General features: G+C 40.7%; 1 protein-coding gene across 1 annotated transcript in view; it reads left to right on the top strand.

The window, feature by feature from the left end:
• The window catches only part of bms1 (BMS1 ribosome biogenesis factor), a 30,135-nt gene that overhangs the window by 2,455 nt on the left and 4,990 nt on the right, over positions 1–22,690 (top strand). The window contains exons 3-20 of the mRNA XM_063003064.1: positions 821–1,011; positions 1,926–2,005; positions 2,467–2,655; positions 2,741–2,883; positions 2,972–3,093; positions 6,017–6,210; positions 7,729–7,868; positions 7,980–8,740; positions 11,346–11,447; positions 12,388–12,542; positions 14,819–14,900; positions 14,985–15,064; positions 15,170–15,361; positions 16,036–16,224; positions 18,880–19,060; positions 19,207–19,265; positions 19,388–19,510; positions 22,393–22,540. Of these exons, the coding sequence (XP_062859134.1) occupies positions 821–1,011; positions 1,926–2,005; positions 2,467–2,655; positions 2,741–2,883; positions 2,972–3,093; positions 6,017–6,210; positions 7,729–7,868; positions 7,980–8,740; positions 11,346–11,447; positions 12,388–12,542; positions 14,819–14,900; positions 14,985–15,064; positions 15,170–15,361; positions 16,036–16,224; positions 18,880–19,060; positions 19,207–19,265; positions 19,388–19,510; positions 22,393–22,540 (3,131 nt within the window). The remainder of the gene's footprint in view (positions 1–820; positions 1,012–1,925; positions 2,006–2,466; positions 2,656–2,740; positions 2,884–2,971; positions 3,094–6,016; positions 6,211–7,728; positions 7,869–7,979; positions 8,741–11,345; positions 11,448–12,387; positions 12,543–14,818; positions 14,901–14,984; positions 15,065–15,169; positions 15,362–16,035; positions 16,225–18,879; positions 19,061–19,206; positions 19,266–19,387; positions 19,511–22,392; positions 22,541–22,690) is intronic.

Raw genomic sequence — 22,690 nt, 5'->3', positions numbered from 1 at the left:
AAGGAAGGAACAGTGTTAAACCAGCGACAGGGTCATGGGTGACCAAGGCTCATTGATACACGGGGGCATGAAGGCTGGCCCATGGGGTCTGATCCAACAGACAAGCTACTATAGCTCAAATTACTAAAGAAGTTAATGGTGGATCTGATAGAAAGGTGTCAGAATACACAGTGAGGGTGGTCATTATGTATATATATATTGTATATAAGACTGCATATATAGCATGCATAAAAAGCTGAGTCATTTTGATAAGGGACAAATCATTATGGCCATACAACTGGCTTGGAGTTTCTCCAAAACAGCACTGTGTGCTCACTGACAGCTGCTTTGGGTACCCACTGACAGTGGTCCAAGGAGTAACAAGCCTGTGCAATCTACACAGTGCATCAAATTCTTCTCTGTAAACCTCTCTGGGGCTGTGTAGTTGCAACATCGCCAAAGTTGCTCCCAGGCTCTGCAGTAAAAGAGTAGGGCTGGGTGCTGGGCCAGCAGTCCAGCCCCATAAAAACCCAATCGCTACTGAAATAGCAAACCACAATAAGAAGAGCTGATAAGTGACATGGAAACAGCTGATATTTAAATTGAATTGAGTTGATTTGCGAAGTTCAGACTGCTGATATCACAGAGTATTAAGTTTCCTTAATAACAATTTGGGGTCTACATTGGCTGAAGAATTGTAGTCAGGTAATTCCAAAGCGATTTTAATATTTAGAAAATATGTACATCAGTAACAGCAGCAGCTACTGATGTTAATAATAAATTAGAATGTGGGTCTCAGCTTCTGTTTTTCTCTCCCAATGATTCTATTTTTCCTCCACAGGACACAAGACATAAAAACTAGGAAGCATCACATACCTTTAGTGGATCGCACTCCTTTGGAACCTCCTCCTGTCGTAGTGGTTGTAATGGGGCCTCCAAAAGTGGGCAAGAGCACCCTAATCCGCTGTCTGATCAAAAATTACACACGGCAGAAGCTTTCAGACATCTCTGGCCCTGTAACTATAGTGTCTGGTGAGTTAGTTACTTGTTTTTTGTGTTCATATAAAAAATAGTTCACTCTAAACAGCTGTGCTGTATACACTGATCAGCCACCTCCTTGTTTCTACACTCACTATCCATTTTCCATATAGAAGCACTTTGTAGTTCTACAATTACTGACTGTAGTTCATCTGTTTCTCTGCATGCTTTTTTACCTGCATTTACTGTTCTTCAATGGTCAGGACCCCCACAGAGCAGGTATTATTTAGGTTGTGGATCATTCTCAGCACTGAAGTGACACTGACATGGTGGTGGTGTGTTAGTGTGTGTTCTGCTGATATGAGTGGATCAGACACAGCAGCGCTGCTGGAGTTTTTTTTAAAAATACCATGTCCACTCACTGTCCAATCTATTAGACACTCCTACCTAGTTGGTCCACCTTGTAGATGTAAAGTCAGAGACGATCGCTCATCTATTGCTGCTGTTTAAGTTGGTCATCTTCTAGACCTTCATCAGTGGTCACTGGACGCTGGCTATGGAGTGCTGTTGGCTGGATATTTTTGGTTGGTGGACTATTCTCAGTCCAGCAGGGACAGTGAGGTGTTTAAAAACTCCATCTGTGTCTTATCCACTCATACCAGCACAACACACACTAACACACCACCACCATGTCAGTGTCACTGCAGTGCTGAGAATGATCCACCATCCAAATAATACCTGCTCTGTAGTGGTCCTGTGGGGGTCCTGATCATTGAAGAACAGCATGAAAGGGGGCTAACAAAGCATGCAGAGAAACAGATGGACTACAGTCAGTAATTGTAGAAGTGGTAAGTGGAGCTGATAAAATGTTATGGCTGATCGGTGTATAATCTGTTTATGTTGCAAAAATACATCTGATTTTATTTAATTGCACATACAAATTCAGCATCTCTTTTACTGCTCCGTAGCAAAGAAACGGCGTCTGACCTTCATTGAGTGCAACAACGACATCAATACCATGATTGATTTAGCAAAGGTTGCTGATCTGGTGAGTGTGTCTGTTGGGATTTTAAGGATGGGAGACTTACTGACATTGTAGGTGTGCTGGAGCCAGTGCATCTTCTGGGACCCAGAGAAGCTTTTGTTAAAAAGAGGCTCATTAAAGGACGAGCCAAACCATTGTTATTGAATGTGCCTGGGTTTTGTCGCTCCTATTTAGTTTTTTTGACTTGCTTGTCAGTAAAGTGTTTCCAGCTTTCTTAGGTCAATACATTCAATATCAATTCTGTGGTGTATTAATAAATAACCTATAAACACCCTTAACATTCTCCCAGGGGCACCCAGGTGGCACATTTTTAAAATACATGTATGTATTTTGGCCGTGGGTGCCTAAACTTTTGCATACAACTGTATTTACCAGCAGTGAATCCCACACTGACACTAGTAGAAATAGACTAAGCATGTTTAAACACCCATTATCAGCTTTTAAAATGCATTTCTCTTCATCAGGTCCTAATGCTGATAGATGCCAGTTTTGGCTTTGAGATGGAGACTTTCGAGTTCCTGAACATCTTGCAGGTCCATGGCTTCCCTCGGGTAATGGGAGTTCTGACACATTTAGACTCCTTTAAAAACAACAAATCGCTTAATAAGACCAAGAAACGGCTGAAACATCGCTTCTGGACCGAAGTCTACCAGGTTAACACACACATCCGTTCACATATCGAACATTTAACCTTCAGATGACTTCCTCGTATAACGTATCGTTGTCTTAATTTTAAAGGGAGCTAAGCTGTTTTACTTGTCTGGGATGGTGTATGGGGAGTACCAGACACAGGAAGTAAAGAACCTTGGACGATTTATTTCAGTCATGAAGTTCAGACCCCTTGTGTGGCAAACCTCTCACCCTTATGTGGTGGCAGACCGGTAAGTACATCAGAAAATCCAAAACCTCAAATTACACTGTATTATCTCAAACCAAACGCTAACTGATGATGATGATGATTGATTTCAGGATGGAGGATCTGACTGATCCAGAAGCTGTTAGGTTAGATCCTAAATGTGACAGAACCGTGTCTTTGTATGGATACCTGCGTGGAACATTCTTGAAGAACAAAGGCCAAGTTCATATTCCAGGTAAAGCTTTTATAATAGAATAATAATGAAAACATGGGTTAAAATGTTTATTGACGTTTACTCCCCACTGTGGCAATATTCTTCCCCAAACTTAGCAACCGTTCATCATTTTCACTACAAGCTGTAAATACCATTACGAAGCCAATCAGACCCTAAATCTGCCTTCCTTCACCATGCTACACAGAGTGGATGAGACCTCACTGTTGCTTCTTTTTTATGGTGCAAATCACAATTTACAGTTTCGGCATTTAGCGGACGCTTTTATCCAAAGTGACTTACAGTGTACAGTCTAAGCAATTGAGGGTTAAAGGCCTTGCTCAAGGGTCCAAGAGCGACAACCTGAAAGTGGTGGGGTTTGAACCAGCGACCTTCTACTTACTAGTCCAGCACCTTAACCGCTAGGCTACAACTGCCCAATTTAAGATACAATATGGTAATTTGAGAGTGGTGAAGTTCTATTTGTGGAACATATACCTTATTGTTTCTGCATGTATTTAGTAGGAGGCCCCAGTCACCCAAGAAACAGACAAGCTGAGACTTGGAGATTTTAGCAAATTAAATGCTTTAGACTGTTGCCTCACAGCAAGAAGGTCCTGGGTTCGATCCCCAGGTGAAACGGTCTGGGTCCCTTCTCAGCGTGTCTGTGTGGGTTTCCTCCGGGAGCTACGGTTTCCTCCCAGAGTCCAAAAACATGCAAGTGAGGTGAATTGGAGATACTAAATTGTCCATGACTGTGTTTGACGTTAAACTTGTGAATTGATGACTCAATTAGGGCTGCAACTAACGATTATTTCAGTAGTCGACTAATCTGACGATAATTTTTTCGATTAGTCGACTAGTCAGCGATTATTTATGTCATCTCTGCCTTAACATAAAACCCTGTTATGTTATTTAAGTTCCAATATCAAATTAAAATAATGACCCATGAAACATGAATATGAAACTTAAGCTTGACAGTTTAATTAAATATATTTGAAACATTAATACACAATCACAATAAAAATTTTTTCAATGAAATAAGAAAGCTTTGGACAGCATTAGGAACTGTTATGTTTCAGAAGTTATCACTCTGGAAGTCAAAAACATATATAACATGTCGAGAAACATGTGAATGCTGTCTGTGAAGACCTCAGCCATCTGAGGGGTGCATGAACCTCTTCTCTTCTCATCCACACTCCATTGCTTAGTGCTATTAATAGAAATCACAAAAGAAAAAGCTGTATTAATTATCACAAACTGAAGGCTATGTATCATAGTTTATTACAAATAGTGTACTGGCTATGCCAACTAAACCATAACAGGTTAAATATCTTAACTGAATTATCTGCTGAGCTAACTAGCTATCATTAAGTGGAGGAAGCTTATTATTTAGAATGAATGCTCTCATTAACGAGAGCAAAAATATGGAAGACGAGACAGGGTAACGTTAGGCTATAATGTTAAGTTATATAACGTTACTCATATAAATGACTGATTAACTATTGCACTTAATGCGTTAGCTAGCTAACAAACCTGAAAAATAGCAAACTCTTAGTTAATGTTTGTTAATGCTAGAGTACTAGTCGGAAAACTATCTACGTTGGTTAAAGCACAAAGCGGTGTAAAAACTTACCGTAATAACGCTGCTCATCACGGCTGCAAGGCGTTTCACCGTAGTGCTGGCGTGAAACCATAACTCCAGCTTCTTTCTTTGGGTTATTTTGGCTGAAATACTTTAGAAAGTTTCAGTCTCTTTATCTTTGCCTCTGTCTTCATAAACTCCCCGCTGTGCCATGGAAGCGATGCTGCGCCCCCTGCAGTCCCTTTAGTGCATTGCATCAATCGATAACGTCGACTATAAAAATTTGTCGACGTGGAATTTCATTGTCAACTAATCGTTGCAGCCCTAGACTCAATACTGTTTATGTCATGAATGTAAACAAAGTGACGCTTAAATTCTAATAAATAATTATCTCCCAATTTTCCTACCAATTTGTTTAAATGCCCGAACACATTTCGATTCCTTTACTGCTGCAGACCTCTACTTTTGAACTGTGACTAACACACATGCAGTAGCTGATCACTTCTTTTCACCTGCATCAGGCGGGTTCATATGGAGATCCGTATCGCACACAGAAAGTCATGCACACGCCATCGATCACCCAGCAGAGGTCGTAATTGTAGCAGTCACGAGGAATCCCCTTCGGCAATCCCACTCACAAAAGAGCCGGGGCGGCACAGTGGCTCAGTGGGTAGCACTGTCACCTCACAGCAAGAAGATCCTGGGTTTGATCCCCAGGTTGAATGGTCTGGGTCGTTTCTGTGTGGAATTTGCATTTTCTCCCTGTGTCTGCATGGGTTTCCTCCAGGAGCTCCAGTTTGCTCCCACAGTCCAAAGACGTGCAAGTGAGGTGAATTGGAGATACGAAATTGTCCATGACTGTGTTTGACGTTAAACTGATGAATCTTGTGTAATGAGTAACTACAGTTTCTGTCATGAATATAACCAAAGTGTAAAACATGACATTCCAAATAAACAAACAAAAAACACAAAAGAGCCAATCACTTTCTGTTTAAGCTCCTGCCTCGTCGGTAGCAGAGCTGAGATTCGAACCTGTGAGTTCTCCTTTTTTATGGCTGATTGTTATGATTCTAAATGGTCCACTTCCGCTTCTTGTCCAACAGAACACTATACATCTGGTTTATTAACTACAAACTCACAAAAATTAGCACCTGGTCTGTGAATACATTATAATCTGTTATTGCTTAAAAACAGCTTGGTCAATCTGCAACCTGTCTGATCTACCTATACACATAATGCGCACACACACAGGGCAGGACATAAAATAACACAAAATAATAACAGCATAAATTCTTAAGGTTCATTTTTTGAGAAGACAAAAAATCACCTGCTAACTGTAAAACATTGTAATTGTCTGTACAGGTGTAGGTGACTACTCTGTATCCGACATCAGCTTCCTGCCTGACCCCTGTCCGCTGCCAGAGACACAAAAGAAGAGGGCTTTGAATGAAAAGGAAAAGCTGCTGTATGCTCCAATGGCTGGGGTTGGAGGAGTGGTTTATGACAAAGATGCAGTGTACATTGATATGCCTGGTGGCCATGTCAAGCAAGACCAGGTCAGAACATCATTTTTCTTTCTTGAATGAATTAACTATACTTCATAATAAAAGACAAGATAGTTGAAGATTTATGGCATGTTGTTTTGAAACATGGGACATTTGAAATGACATTTTGGTCACTCTGTGGCAGTAAAAGGGCAGCAAGAAATGTTACTGCAAACAAGCTTTTTGGTAAATTGCAATTAGGCAGTTTTACATTTACATTTTTGGCATGTAAACACATGTAAACATTTCAAAGCAACTTACAGTACTGTGACAGAATATATTGTCCATGCAATTGAAGGTTAAGGGCCTTGCTCAAGGGCCCAACAGTGGCAACTTGGCAGTGGTGGGGCTTGAACCAGCAACTTTTAAAAAGTAGTCTGGTATCTTAACCGCTAGACCATAACTGTCCTTGGATGTTTAACCTACCTTAAGTTGGAAATCTGTAAACATGATCTTCAAGTAAAAGTGCTATTAAATGTGTTAGAGCTTATTTTTATTTGTACGAGCGTTCTTCAAAAAAGTTTCCACACTTTTTTAACTATGTAGAAAAGTGTGTGTAATTTGTTTTTGAAAATCGTAATAAATAGTCACCTTCCGTTGCATTTCCCCCCGCGTTTGCCATCAGCAAAAAATGTTTTTGGTTGCGTGTGTACCCACTGATGCACCACTGCTTTCACATCATTACATAAAGATCTTCTTAAAGCTTCCTTGAGTGTCCAAAAAGGTGGAAATCAGATGGCGCTAAATCCGGACTATAAGCGTCTCTCAGTCTCTCTGACATGACCAATTACTACTCCTCATGCCCTCAGTGGGTAGCACTGTCTTCTCACAGCAAGAAGGTCCTGGGTTTGGTCCCCAGGTGGGGCGGTCCGGGTCCTTTCTGTGTGGAGTTTGCATGTTCTTTCCATGGGTTTACTCCGGGTGCTTTGGTTTCCTCCCACAGTCCAAAGACGTGCAAGAGAGGTGAATTGGAGACACTTAAAAGTAGAGATGCGTGAGTACCGATACTGGTATTGGTTATTTGCCCGATACCGCGCTCATTAACTTGTACTCGTACTCGCAAACGAGGCTCCGATACTAAACATCCGATCCCGTGTGCCTATTGCACGTCGCTGCGTTATGCCTAGTTCACACTACACGATTTTTGCCCTGATTTTCGCTCGGCGACTGGTCGGCGCTAGATTTGCCGGCTCGGGAGCAACTCGGCGTTCGCTCGCGATCAAAACTCGGCTCTCGATCGCTATGTGTGAACTATCCAACAACTCGATCCGACCGGCTCACCGAGCGCTCGGCGACCGGATCGAGTTTTCTAGCATGTCAGATATCTGATCCAATAGGTATTGGTATCGGTATCGGCAAGTACAAAAATACATGTACTTGTACTTGTACTCGGTTGGGAAAACATGGTATTGATGCATCCCTAGTTAAAAGTAAGTAGGTGGGTTCCCAAACATATATAACATTGCTTAATAAAACATCTCTTTCCAAATCTATGGTTATTATACTGATTTAATCGTTTTCTCATGGCAGGATGAGGTGCGTCCTTCTACTGAGCTGGTACAGTCTCTCATGGGGACACTCACTACTCTGGATTCCAAGTTAGATGCCAGCAAGGTCTCATTGTTTTCTGGAACTGCAGCACTGGCTCCAGAGGACATCCAGGAGAATTTGTAAGATACCAAGTTTTTTAAATTGGAATTTATTGAAGGAGATGTGACGTCATTGGTAGATGTTTCTTCATTATTGCCATGTGTTGAGCTTTTTTTGTGTTTTTGTCTCAGTGAGATGAAAGGCCCTGTGGAGAGCCGGGTGTGGGACCCTGAGACTCAGAGAGAGCGGAGGAAAGCTGTCTTCACTGATGAAGAAGGAAACAATATTGAGGGAAGTGATAACGAGGAGTTAGAGGATGACGAAGGGGAAGAAAACGAGGATGATGATGAGGGTGAAGAAAGCAAGGATGATGATGAAATTGAAGAGGAGGAGGAGGATGAAGATGATGATGAGAGTGAAGAGGAGGATGAGGATGACAACAATCACATTAAAGAGGACAAGAAGAAACCAGTAAAGGAGGCAGCACCTCCCATAAAGAGACAAAAGCTAGAAGAGAATGGGGGAACCAAGAAGGTGACTGTGGAGATGCCTACATTTGCTGACAGTGATGATGACCTAGAAAACAGTGAGGAAGAAGATGAAGAAGAAGATTCAGATCAAGATGATGATGATGATGATGAGCAGGATGAAATGGAGCAAGATGAGGGAGTAAAGGAGACTAAGAAAGCAGGCTCAGCACCTACAGACTCTGGTCACTGTTCTGTGGAGAATAGTGAGGAGGATGATGATGATGAGGAGGAGGAGGATGAAAATGATGAGGATGATGAAGATGACAAAGACGACGATGATGATGAGGAAGAGGAAGATAATATGCAGGAGAGTGAAAATGTGAACTACGTAAAAGAGAAAGCAAAGCTGAACAACCCTAGTGCTAAAGAGGAGGAAAAGATGGATGATGAAGAGGATGGAGTGCTGGGGTTTGAAAATTTTGGTACTGGTAAATCATTATTATTTTAGTTTACTGAGGTGCTAAGTCATTTTATTCCCACTTAAGTACCTAGGAATTAATAATAAAATAATTCTAAAGGTTAATGGTAAACTCTTTTCCCAATGTGAGATTTTCCACATACCCCTGTTAATCATTTTTATGTATGTATATATATATATATATATATATATATATATATATATATATATATATATATATATATATGCACACCGATCAGCCATAACATTAAAACCACCTCCTTGTTTTTACACTCACTGTCCATTTTATCAGCTCCACATAGGGCTGGGCGATTTTCACGATTAATTCGGTTAATTCGCATGAACGTTTTCACCCGATGTTAGAATGTGACAATCGCGATTGTTTACATACTTTATATTTTAATTAAAATACCAACATGTCACGAAGCAGAAACTGATCAGACGCCCACGGAATATAAATCAGGGAAAGTTTAGAGTCCAAAACCAGCGAAACCCAAATCAGTAAACGGAAGACAACAAGGATGATACACGGTAACGGTTAGATTCAGTAATAAGGAACGCAAACACGATCGGCAAAATGAGACGCAAACAGAAGAGTTTAATTAAGATTCACTGAATCAAACACCGCTGAACTGAAATAAAATACGGAGCCGAAGAGCGCGCTCAGAATTGGCTGGAAAGTAACGAATTACATTTACTCGCGTTACTGTAATTGAGTCGTGTTTTTTTTTGTGTACTTGTACTTTTTAAAGTAGATTTTACAGCCTGTAATTTTTCTTTTACTTAAGTAAGTTTTGTACTAAGAATTGTAATTCGCTACATTTTAAATCACATCCGTTACTGAGTAAAAAAATCGCGTCTGGGAAACTGCTGCAGTGAATTCTGCGATAGGGAGTCGGATATTTTGTCTCGGTTCCTTTTAAAGAGCCGTATGTATGTAACGACTCCCAAATGCGCGAATCGGTTCCTTTATTTTGGCTTAAAGGGCCGTTCAATTGAATCATTCTACGACACATAATAGTGGTTAATACAGTTTGAAAGTTTTATGGGACTAAAATGACACATTACACATCCTTAAATGTTTAAAATGTTGTATCCACCCCCCAAATCACAAGAGGACAAAATCAAAGCTGAGCTGAGTGATCACTTGATGCCCCCCCAATGTAGATACTGATACAGACTCACTCAGTGGTGGAAACAGCACAGTACAGGCTCGTGTTCCTTTTAAGAAACCTGTAAAGAACTTTTTGTAGTTTTTTTCCTAATGTAAAGAGGTTCTGCTGAACATTATTTAAAATGAAAGTTGTTTGTGAGCTATTCTTAGATATAGCTAGATAAGGATATAGATAATTTAGATCTATTTTGTTTTAATTATTGTTAATTATTGTGATATCGTTATTGTTATAAAGTTTGAGTCCCTTAAAAGGATAATTATAGGTGGTGCTGTTACTATTTTTGCACTTCTGCAGCCTTTAATTACAATGCAAAAAAAGAAATTTGAGTCTTATTTTAATTGCATTATACAAGAACAAAAAAAAAAATCGAAATCGTAATCGACAATCGGGTATAATTTAAAAATAATCGAGATTTTTTTTTTTTTTTTTGCAAAATCGCCCAGCCCTAGCTCCACATACCATATAGAAGCACTTTGTAGTTCTACAATTACTGACTGTAGTCCATCTGTTTCTCTGCATGCTTTGTTAGCCCCCTTTCATGCTGTTCTTCAATGGTCAGGACTCTCCCAGAACCACCACAGAGCAGGTATTATTTAGGTGGTGGATCATTCTCAGCCCTGCAGTTACAATGACATGGTAGTGGTGTTTTAGTGTGTGTGGTGCTGGTATGAGTGGATCCCCCAAATAATAACCTACTCTGTGGTGGTGCTGGGAGAGTCCTGACCATTGAAGAACAGCATGAAAGAGGGCTAATAAAGCATGCAGAGAAACAGATGGACTACAGTCAGTAATTGTAGAATTGTAATCGCTCTCCTCAATCGGGGCGGGGGTCAACTCCAGTGGAAAGGAAGCGTAACGCAATTGGGTGCAAATTGGACGCACTAAAAATCGGGAGAAAAAGGGAGAAAATGCATAAAAAAAAATAATACTAATAATAAACAAAGAAAATGATGTATTGTTTTAGAGTAGCAGGATATTTTGTTAGCACTGTCATGTCGATCATTCAACTCCTTTGTAAAATAGCAGATAATAAAACCTACCGCTAGTCTGTATGACCTAAATTTGGGTTACTACATGATTAAAGCATTGGAAACTCAATAACAACCCTTAATAAATATATTTTCAGTTTACCAAGATTCTTAACATAAATTTTAATTCAATTCTATACACATTGCCATGATACCTTTTAAAGTGATGGGGTTGAATATTTCTCATTGACGTTTTCAGTTTATAAAGAAGAAAAATAAACCTCAGTGCTTCAATAATTTGACTCAAAACCCATCGTGTATAATCAGAATTCTAAATCAAAGAGGAGTACGTGTGGGACTCCCACATTTCTTTCTTTTCTGTAGTGTGTCAAAATTTTCCATCTGTGTTGTTTTTAATCTGAGTTCTAATGCCTTCGCTCTGCTGGTGTTTGTGCGTGACTGTCAGGATCCCTCCGCTGGAAGGAAGATTTGGCTCAGAAAGCCAGGGAAGCGTATCTGAGACGACAGCGTGCAGCCCCTAACCTGCGCAAGCTGGTGTATGGTACAGGTGCGTAAGCTAATCAACAGCATATACATCAATCAGCCATAACGTTAAAACCACCTCCTTGTTTCTACACTCCCTGTCCATTTTATCAGCTCCACTTACCATATAGAAGCACTTTGTAGTTCTACAATTACTGACTAGTCCATCTGTTTCTCTGCATGCTTTGTTAGCCCCCTTTCATGCTGTTTTTCAATGGTCAGGACCACCACAGAGCAGGTATTATTTAGGTGGTGGATGATTCTCAGCACTGCAGTGACACTGACATGGTCGTGGTGTGTCAGTGTGTGTTGTGCTGGTATGAGTGGATCAGACACAGCAGCACTGCTGGAGTTTTCAAACACCTCACTGTCACTTCTGGACTGAGAATAGTCCACCAACCAAAAATATCCAGCCAACAGCTCCCCGTGGGTAGCGTCCTGTGACCACTGATGAAGATCTAGAAGATGACCAATTCAAATAGCAGCAACAGATGAGCGATCATCTCTGACTTTACATCTACAAGGTGGACCAACTAGGTAGGAGTGTCTAATAGAGTGGACAGTGATTGGACACGGTATTTAAAAACTCCAGCAGTGCTGCTGTGTCTGATCCACTCATACCAGCACAACACACACTAACACACCACCACCATGTCATTGTCACTGCAGTGCTAAGAATCATCCACCACCTAAATAATACCTGCTCTGTAGTGGTCCTGTGGGGGTCCTTACCATTGTAGAACAGGGTGAAAGCAGGTTTAAAAAGTATGTAGAGAAACATATGAACTACAGTCAGTAATTGTAGAACTTAAAAGTGGTTCTATATGGTAAGAGGAGCTGATAAAATGGACAGTGAGTGTAGAAACAAGGTCTGAAATACAACAGCTTTTAGTAAAAACAGAGAGACCCAGTGTGGATGACGTGAAGGCTAGATGACTAATATCTAATTATCTTGTTTTTTTCAGTGGTGAAGGAGGAAGAGGAAGGAAACAGTGAAGAGGAGGAGCTGGGTGGTCTGTTCAGAGTTAGTCGGCCAGAAAAGAGTAAGAAAGTACGAGCTGATGCTGTAGACTGCTCACGCTTTAAGCCGGATGCAAGCCATGATTGGGACCAGGAGGAGGTGAGCACAATAACCACTGGTGTTTTATGTTTTCATTTAGGCATTTAGGCATGGAAAGATCAGTGGACAGTTTTTGTGCTAAGACGAACAGTATGTCTTTCCATAATTGAGCATTAGCTTAGTAGTAGTACACATTTTCTCTGTGCTTTAGGAGAAAATAAGATAAAATAGCCTTTTATTATCCCATAAGGGGGAATTTGCATCGTTACAGTAGCAAGTGGGGAAACTGAATATACTGAATATACAGACTTTTGGCCATAAAGTGTTTGTGCAAGTAATAAAATGTGCAAATACTGGAATTCCTGTACAGTACTGCAGGTTTACCATACAATGATTCTGCCGCTGACTCGTATACAGTGGTACCTTGAAACTCGATGTCAGCTGGTTCTGGGACTGCCGTCAAGTTTTGAAGGCATTAAGTTTCAAGGTATTTTTCCCCCCATCAGGATGTATGGGAAACCTGTTAATGCGTTCCATACATTTTAGCCTTATGTACAATAATAGGGTGGTTTTTGGCACTTATACACTGAAAATATAACATAAACACTGAAATACAATTGAATTGAATTGCACAAAACTTAACATGACTGATTGTACTAAAACAACGATTGAGGAATTTCATTAATAGAGAACTTATGAGCAGTAATAATTAAGAGAGTCTTCCTATGTCGTTCTTTTAATACATTAAGTCACATCAAGCTTTTTATGTAACGATAGGCGTTTTAGACTCTAAAAAGCTGATTCTTACAATTTCTCAGAACCCCGAGCTGTAACACAAGTTTAAAAGTAAAACGGGAGGAAAATCCAGATAAACACAGATACATGTGGACGCTTTTAGTGAATTTGACGGTTATTCTACACTAATACAGATTCGTCTCATGCGCACTTTGACGATGTTTTACCGCACCACTGAATGACTGTTCATTTTACATTTTTTTTTTTTTGTAATTAAAAAAAAAAAAATAATTTAGCGCGTCCAATTCCATCCCATCAATCATCCTCTCACTAATGCCGGTCCCTGCTCTTGGTCAGGGCTGACGAGGCCGTTCCACGCCTCCTCCGACACGTGCACAGCCGTGCACACTTGACGAGTGCAGCTCGACAGAGCACCGTGCACGGAGGATCACACACTCCACCGCACCCCCTCCCGTCCTCCATGCAGGCTCCACCGACCAGCCAGCAGAGGGCGCAACCGCCCCAGTCCTGAGAGAGTATCCCGTCCGGTCTCAAATCGGACGGGACCCCCCCCCCCGAACAACATGCCAATCATTGTACATATAGCCGCCCAGCCTCGACCGGAGAAGGCAGAGCTGGATTCGAAACGACGCACCCTCGAAATCCAGCTCTGGTTGCAGCGCGTGTCTTTTGACTGTTCATTGTTAATTTGAAATTAAATAAATTAATTAATTTTTAAAAAGCTGAACACATCAAGTTTAAGAATAAAGTCGAGTAGGGTACAAGAAAAGGGTACAAATTTCTCCACAAAGTGTGTGAAGTTCCAAAGATTTTGAGATTAGGGGACGTTGAGTTACAAGTTACCACTGTACTCACTTTTACGCAGAGTAATCACAAGTACTAGAGTGCAGAAGGTCCACACCCTAACTGTACCAAAAAGCTGTGGAATTAGGAGAAGGACCACAGGGTTTAGGGGGCCAGTTTGTACAGAACATAGGATATATTAGGCAGTAAGTGAACATTTTATCCTCAAAGTTGATGTGTTAGAAGCAGGAAGAATGGGCAAGCGTGTTTGACAAGGGCCAAATTGTGATAGCTAGATGACTGAGTCAGAGCATGTCCAAAACTGCAGCTCTTGTGGGGTGTTCCTGGTCTGCAGTGGTCAGTATCTATCAAAAGTGGTCCAAGGAAGGAACGGTGGTAAACCGGCGACAGGGTCATGGGCAGCCAAGGCTCATTGATGCACGTGGGGAGCGAAGGCTAGCCCTTGTGGTCCGATCCAACGGACGAGCTACTGTAGCTCAAATTGCTGAAGAAGTTAATGCTGATTCTGAAAGAAAGGTGTCAGAGTAAACAGTGCGTCACAGTTGCAGGGCTGTTTTGGCAGCAAAAGGGGGACCAACACAATATTAGGAAGGTGGTCATAATGTTATGCCTAATCGGTGTATAATAATGTAGCTTCCTGATTTTTTTAAAATACTGTTTGAATAGTGGAAAAACAATTCCGATAGCCTGTCTTGCAATAAAAAATAAAATGTTCTTTTTTGCATTACCAAATATGTAAAAACACATTTGACATGATAAATGTTTATTTTTTACAGATGTTAGCCTCTATAAGGAACTGCTTTGTCACTGGGAAATGGGAAGGAGATACAGATGCTGCTACTTTACTTAAAGAGGACGGTAAGAGAATTATAAAATTTTTTGTTGTCTAGAACCAGTTTTAATTGAATTAATAGTGTTTTAAATTTTATATTGATAAACCAGATGAACTATATGGAGATTTTGAGGACTTGGAAACTGGAGAGGTTCACAGAGGAAGGTCTGGAAAAGGAGACGAGGATGAGGTACTGTGAATGGACTGTATTTAATATCATGTATTTCTCACATTAATGCAGAGTCAATTTGTGTAAATCGATTTGATTTGCGTAAATTACGTTTGCATTTATCAGGAGCAGGAAGATGATGACGAAAATAATGAGGAAGAAGATGAGGCTCAGATAGTGAAGGTTGATGATGAAGAAGCTAAGAAAAACAAGCTCCTAGAGAAGAAGCGAAGACTAAAGGAGAGGTTCAACGCTGAGTATGATGATGATGCGACCTACTTCGATGACCTCAAGGAAGAAATGCAAAAACAGGCTGAGGTTAGAGTTTTGCATTTTTCTGCATACTTTGTTAGCCTGCTTTCACCCTGTTCTTCAATGGTCAGGACCCCCAAAGGACCCTCACAGAGCAGGTATTATTTAGGTGGTGGATCATTCTCAGCACTGCAGTGACACTGACATGGTGGTGGTGTGTTAGTGTGTGTTGTGCTGGTATGAGTGGATCAGACACAGCAGTGCTGATTGAGTTTTTAAATACCGTGTCCACTCACTGTCCACTCTATTAGACACTCCTACCTAATTGGTCCACCTTGAAGATGTAAAGTCAGAGACGATCGCTCATCTATTGCTGCTTGGTCATCTTCTAGACCTTCATCAGTGGTCACAGGATGCTGCCCATGGGGCGCTGTTGGCTGGATATATTTTTGGTTGGTGGACTATTTTCAGTCCAGTGAGGTATTTAAAAATCCAGCAGCACTGCTGTGTCTTACCCACTCATACCAACACAACACACACTAACACATGACCACCATGTCAGTGTCACTGCAGGACAGTGAGTGTAGAAAAAAGGAGGTGGTTTTAATGTTATGCTTGATCGGTATATACTGTACATATACTTGAAGTTTCATATAAAACTCATTGATTGATATTTTAGCTTTTTTTGTTAACATTCTAACAGCATTTATTTTTCTTAACCTGTTTATTTGTGTTTGCAGCTAAATAGAGCAGAGTTTGAGGACATGGAAGATGAGGCTCGAGTTCAGTACGAGGGTTTTAGACCAGGCATGTATGTAAGGCTGGAGATCCCTGCACTTCCATGCGAGTTTGTTACTAACTTTGACCCTCACCATCCAATCATCCTTGGTGCTTTGGGAGCCAGCGAGGGCAATATCGGCTATCTGCAGGTGAGCCTCATGCGTAAGAACTGCACTAGAACTTGGGCTCATTTTAATGTTCTCTGATCTTATGGCTGTTTTTATATGTTCATGGTATTTAATGTAAGTTTTTGCATGAAGAAAAGACTGTAGTTAGTTGCATCTGTAATGTTGACTATATCTATTTATAAGCTTTATGTCTTTATTTATTTAATTAGGATATTTAACATTTTTTTTACACACTTTGGTAGTTACTCGTTACACAGGATTCATCAATTTAAGTTTATTGTCAAACACATTCATGGACAATTTTGTATCTCCAATTCACCTTACTTGCATGTCTTTGGACTGTGGGAAGAAACCGGAGCACCCGGAGGAAACCCATGCAGACATAGGGGGAACATGCAAACTCAGGACCCAGACCGCTCCACCTGGCAATCGAACCCAAGACCTTCTTGCTAGGAGGCGACAGTGCTACCCACCAAGCCACCGTGCCGGCTTATATCTATTTATATTTATTTATAAGCTTTTTTAATGCCTAAACAGTCTAAATTTTCCTGGAGGCATCCAATATTTATTCTAAATTACGTATTTTAATGACTTGATTTTCCAAATTCAAGGTAAATAAAACATACAATTTCTTTTTACACTGATTAGGTGATCAGCTAGAATAACTTAAACAATTTGCATCGCCCTTCTCTTTACGATAAAGACACATCACCAAAAAAAATCCCTCACACTGCATAACGAGTTAACTGTTCCCCTAATATAGGGGTCAAGCATTTAGGCCTGCTCTGTTCTCCAGGTGTATGCCACAGATGGATTCACCATATTAAAACACTATTGCAATCTGTGTTCCCATTATGATACATTATATACATTACATACATGTGCTAATACCTATTTGCCTTAAGTTTTCGCAATATTTGAGTGGCATAAAGAATTGACTATTCCATCAATATAGGGGTCAAGGATTTAGACCTCTTCCGTTCTCTTGGTGTATGCCACAGATGGATTCACCATATTAAAACACTATTGCTGTCTGTATCCTCATTATGAAACCCTTCTTTTACATCCTTTATTCTTGCTATCTTGATCAAAAATCAGGTCAGCTAGGGCTGTTTAGCATTTTTAAGCATGTTACAAATGAAAGGTTAATTATTGTTTAATTTTATTGTTTGGTACACCCATCTGGAAGCACCTGCACTTATATTTCTCTGCTCATTTAATGTGTGACCCATATTTACGTGCTGATTTATGTGCTGATACCAGTGGCGGCTGCTGGTCTTTCAAAGAGGAAAAGCTCATTGTCGGCTAACATAAAATTTGTCAATTTATTTATACATAAATTCTGCCCTCTGTTCCTTTTCAAGAAAATGGCCTGAACTCGAACAAGGAAATGTTGAAATTATGTTAAACTGAAACAAATACTATGAGTGCGTTTTATTTACACAATGAACAATGGAAATGGTCAAGTAATTTCACCAAGCAAATACCAAGAAATGGGTTGCAGTTTGTCTTTTGACTTCACTCGCAAAATCTGCGATGGGACTGAAGCTCCCATTTACATTTACATTTTCAGCATTTAGCAGACGCTTTTATCCAAAGCGACTTACACAGTGAGCGGAACACAATGAGCAATTGAGGGTTAAGGGCCTTGCTCAGGGACCCAACAGTGGCAACTTGGTGGTGGCGGGGCTTGAACCGGCAACGTTCTGTTTACTAGTCCAGTACCTTTAACCACTAAGCTATCAATGGCCCAGCTCCAAGTGATTAAGTGACGGTGTAGATCTCACAATAGCTGTCAATCAAAACGGGATTCAGCCTTTCGACTGATCCTCCAATCATCTTGCAGAAGCTCCGCGTCCAGACCCGCCCACAGCTCCATTCACCCCCAGAGACGCTCAGCGTCTGGGGGCGGGACAAAATCGTGGTATTTATCCAATGACCGGCGAGTTTCGAAGCAATGAAAAAAACCGTTCCATGCAGTCCCGTTGAAGTGAATAGACGCTCAGCTTCTGCAAATGCAAATGCATTGATGCTATGGGAATGTATGAGAAATTAACAAAATCGAGTCAGTCGATTTGTGATAAGTAGCTGATTCTGAACGAACTCGTCTTCGAGATGAACGTGTTCTAACGCATTTGTAGTCAATGAAATGTTAACACAACTGTACATATTTAATTTTTGACATTTTAGGGGAAGCTGAGCTTCCCTTGCAGTCTTAGAGAAATCGCCACTGGCTGATACCCATTTGCCTAATTTCTCTTAATATTTGAGTGGCATAAAGAATTTACTATATAGGGGTCAAGCATTTAGGCCTGTTCCATTATCTTGGTGTATGCCACAGATGAATTCACCATATTAAAACACAATTGCTATCTGAACCCCTCTTACATCCTTTATTCTTGCTGTCTTGATTAAAAATCAGGTCAGCTAGGTCTGTTTAGCATTTTTAAGCATGTTAGAAAGAAAACTTTATAATTGTTTAATTTTATTATTCAGTACACCCATCTGGAAGCACCTGCACTTATATTTCTCTGTACATACATGTGCTGATACCCATTTGCCTAATTTCTCTCAGTATTCGAGTGGCTATGCTGTGTTCCTAAAATATTTCGATTACATAAAGGACTCTAAAAGGGGTCCCTGACCTAACAGTTTCTGTGTTTCTCTTGACCTTAGATGCGTTTGAAAAAGCATCGCTGGTATAACCGCATTCTGAAGACCCGGGATCCACTTATCTTTTCTCTGGGCTGGAGGCGCTTCCAGACCATTCCTCTGTACCACATCGAAGACCACAACGGCCGCCACCGGCTGCTGAAATACACTCCCGAACACATGCACTGCGGTGCCTCAATATGGGGTGAGAGTTAACGATAAGTGCCGAATTATAGCCTCAACAACTGATTTCTCTCAGAGCTCTCCGATGACCTCTCTCATCAATTTTATTTTCTCTCTCTCTCTCTCTGAATGTGTGTCTATTCTTCTTGTTTTGCTCGTTCTTTTCAGGACCTATTACACCACAGGGGACAGGTTTTTTGGCTTTTCAGAGCATTGCAGGGACTCAGGTAAGACCTTTAATTCTGAACCAGACGTGCACAGCAATAACAGATATCACTGCTGCTTATTTAAGAGCTGCTGTATTTTTTCCCTCAGTCTCTTTGAACCTGCTTTTTTGTGCTTCCCTCAGGCAAATTTCCGCATCGCAGCCACTGGAGTTGTCTTGGACCTGGATAAATCTGTGACCATTGTGAAGAAGTTGAAACTGATTGGGTACCCATATAAGATTTTCAAGAACACCTGCTTTGTCCAGGTAGGAGGTTCATTTGAAATCTCAGTGCATTTGTAGTTCAGGAGGAGTAATTTTGAAAAGACTGTAGACTTAGCTTTGTGTCATCGTGGGACAGCTGACCACATCCCATTTTAACTTCTGAAGCTATAAAGGCTCTTAAAGGAAGTCTTTGCACAAGACTTTGAATTGGCACAAATTCCAACAGACACACTGCAGTCAACTGACCAGCTTTGACCTTGCAAATGCTCTTTCAAGTTCAGGGCTATGTACAAGCCACTAAGGTGTCTCCATACCAGACCAATCACTTCATGTCTACGTGAAAAGGGCATTCCCTAATCTGTGACCTAGGCACCCCAGAGGATGTGATTAAGCATGTTCTTTTGTTTTTTGACTTGGAAGGGTTCTACTTGGGAGTCTGTCAGAAAAATTCTGACAGCTTTTATATGTATCGGGCATAAAGTGGATTCACAAAATATTCACACTCCTTGACTTGTTTACACTTTGTGTTGAGAATGTAATATTTAAATTAATATGAAACGATTAAATTGATGCTTTTAAGCTCCATCAGATTGTATGGCGAGCATCTGTAAACCTTTGTTTTGAGGTCTCTTCACAGATGCCTGAAAGGTGGGTTATAGCTGTGTCACTCAAGGACATTTGGAGACCCTAAAGCCATTTAATGTTGTGTTGTCTGTTTTCTTTGGGACATTGTTGTATTGGAAGGTTACCCCTAGCAGAGATGTTCACAAGTCACAAAATACGAGTCCGAGTCAAGTCTTTAGGCTAGAGTCCGAGTCAAGTCACGAGTCTTTAGGCTAGAGTCCGAGTCAAGTCACCAGTCTTTAGGCTAGAGTCCGAGTCAAGTCACGAGTCTTTAGACTAGAGTCCGAGTCAAGTCACGAGTCTTTAGGCTAGAGTCCGAGTCAAGTCACGAGTCTTTAGGCTAGAGTCCGAGTCAAGTCACCAGTCTTTAGGCTAGAGTCCGAGTCAAGTCACCAGTCTTTAGGCTAGAGTCCGAGTCAAGTCACGAGTCTTTAGACTAGAGTCCGAGTCAAGTCACGAGTCTTTAGACTAGAGTCCGAGTCAAGTCACGAGTCTTTAGGCTAGAGTCCGAGTCAAGTCACCAGTCTTTAGACTAGAGTTCGAGTCAAGTCACGAGTCAATATAATATACACAAAACATATTGGAAATGTAGCGTAGAAATAAACAAATAATATGTAAGTTCAGATAAAAAACAACAGATTAGCAACTGTATTTTGCCATTTTTCTTAGTGCCTTTACTTTCCTAGTCATTCTGCAAATGAATGTAATTTCCGTAACAAGAAAAATCATAACCACTGCTTACCTTAGCTTATGTTCTTCCAGATGCTATTAAATGTATAACCGTGTGTCCCATTAGGAATATAATCCGTTATTTTGTAAATGTGCTTATAATTAAAAACCTCAAAACTTTTCCCGGTTGTGAAATAAAACAATAACTCGTTAGAAAGCCAATCAAGTGTTTCATTGACACATGATGCAAACTGAATAAATGCAAATAACAGCATTACTTACTAAAAATTAAAATCAGAAGGTCTGATTGGTTCAGAAAGCGGTCTTTCAACCATTAGCGCCAATTCTGTAGGAGCGTTCCATTCACCCCAGTTGTTCCTGTGAAGTGCACTACGTAGGGCATTCCACCATTTTAAGTGAGATTCCAATCCAAAGGTAACAAAAATGTTCAGATGAAGTGAACTTCAAACTGTTTATCACTATGCCGGAAGCTGGCTGTAACATTTACCCGTTGCGTGCGTTGCGGGTTAAAACGGCCGGAGCGTTATTAGAGAGCAGAACATTTATAATAATAATTATTCTGTATATATATAATTGTCACACGTAACTAATGCTAACACATTCTGACACTAGCGACTCTTGTTGTTCACGACTCATTTTTTTGCGAGTCAAGAGTCGAGTCTGAGTCATTTGAAGCGAGTCCGAGTCGAGTCTGAAGCCGCTGTGTGTGCGACTTACGTGAGTCGCAGACGCGAGTCCCCATCTCTGAACCCAAGGCACCATAGCCTGATTTAGGCAGTACTACAGAGATGGCTGTCCATCCCACAGGTTCAATATGCCCATTTGGGACAGCTCAAGGAGGATTTAAGGTTGCACCAAGCTTCTTCCAAAATGATTAAGACCACTGTGGTTCTGGGAACACTAAAAGCTTTCGATATTGTTTTATATCCTTCACACAATTTGATTGTGGACATCCAGGGACCGTTTTTTGGGACTTCCAGGGACTTCATGGCTTGGTTTTTGTCCTGTATTTTTTTCAGTTAGCACCAAGTGGACTCTAGACACATCTTGGGGATAATTAAAGGAAGTAGGATGCATTTGACTACAATTTTGAGTGCCACAGCAAAGGGTCTGAATAATTTTGTGAATAAGTGAATTTTGTTTTTGATTTTTAACTAATTAAAAAAAATCTTTATGGGTGTTTAAGTGTAGATTTATGGGTAAAGTGCCAATTATATCCGTTTAAAATTAAATCCACGACATAATTAGGTATGCAAAAGCTCAAGGGGACTGAAAACATTCAGAATTCATGTGGACTGTTCTAAGACAGAAAATGCTTTAAATCTGCTCTGATTGAACTGGCAGAAAAATAAAAAGTACAAAATGTTTTTAAAGATAGTCAAATCATTTACTCTTTTTATTTTGGGGCAGTTGTAGCCTAGCGGTTAAGGTACTGGACTAGTAATCGAAGGGTCGCTGGTTCAAGCCGCACTACTGCCAGGTTGCCACTGTTGGGCACTTAAGCAAGGCCCTTAACCCTCAATTGCTTAGACAATATTGTCTATCAACTCACAGTACTGTAAGTTGCTTTGGATAAAAGTGTCTGCTAAATGCTGAAAATATTTTCTTAGGGAATGTTTAACACCGTGCTGGAGGTCGCCAAGTTCGAGGGTGCCTCTATACGGACAGTCAGTGGGGTCAAAGGCCAGATAAAAAAGGCTTTGCGTACACCACCTGGGGCATTCAGAGCTACATTTGAGGACAGACTGCTTATGAGTGGTAAGTTGGATTATAAAAGCTCTACCTGATTTTTCATCAGTTACCCTGTACTACTTTGCTTTGGGCTTGTGGTTGATGTGCTTCATGGTGCATTTGTTGATGATGCTTACACAAGAGAACTGTCAATCACAGGTGGGGCGGTCCGGGTCC

The sequence above is a fragment of the Trichomycterus rosablanca genome, chromosome 10, assembly GCF_030014385.1.
Source record: "Trichomycterus rosablanca isolate fTriRos1 chromosome 10, fTriRos1.hap1, whole genome shotgun sequence".
In the NCBI taxonomy this organism is placed as follows: domain Eukaryota; kingdom Metazoa; phylum Chordata; class Actinopteri; order Siluriformes; family Trichomycteridae; genus Trichomycterus; species Trichomycterus rosablanca.
This window is presented reverse-complemented; position numbering and strand designations above follow the sequence as displayed.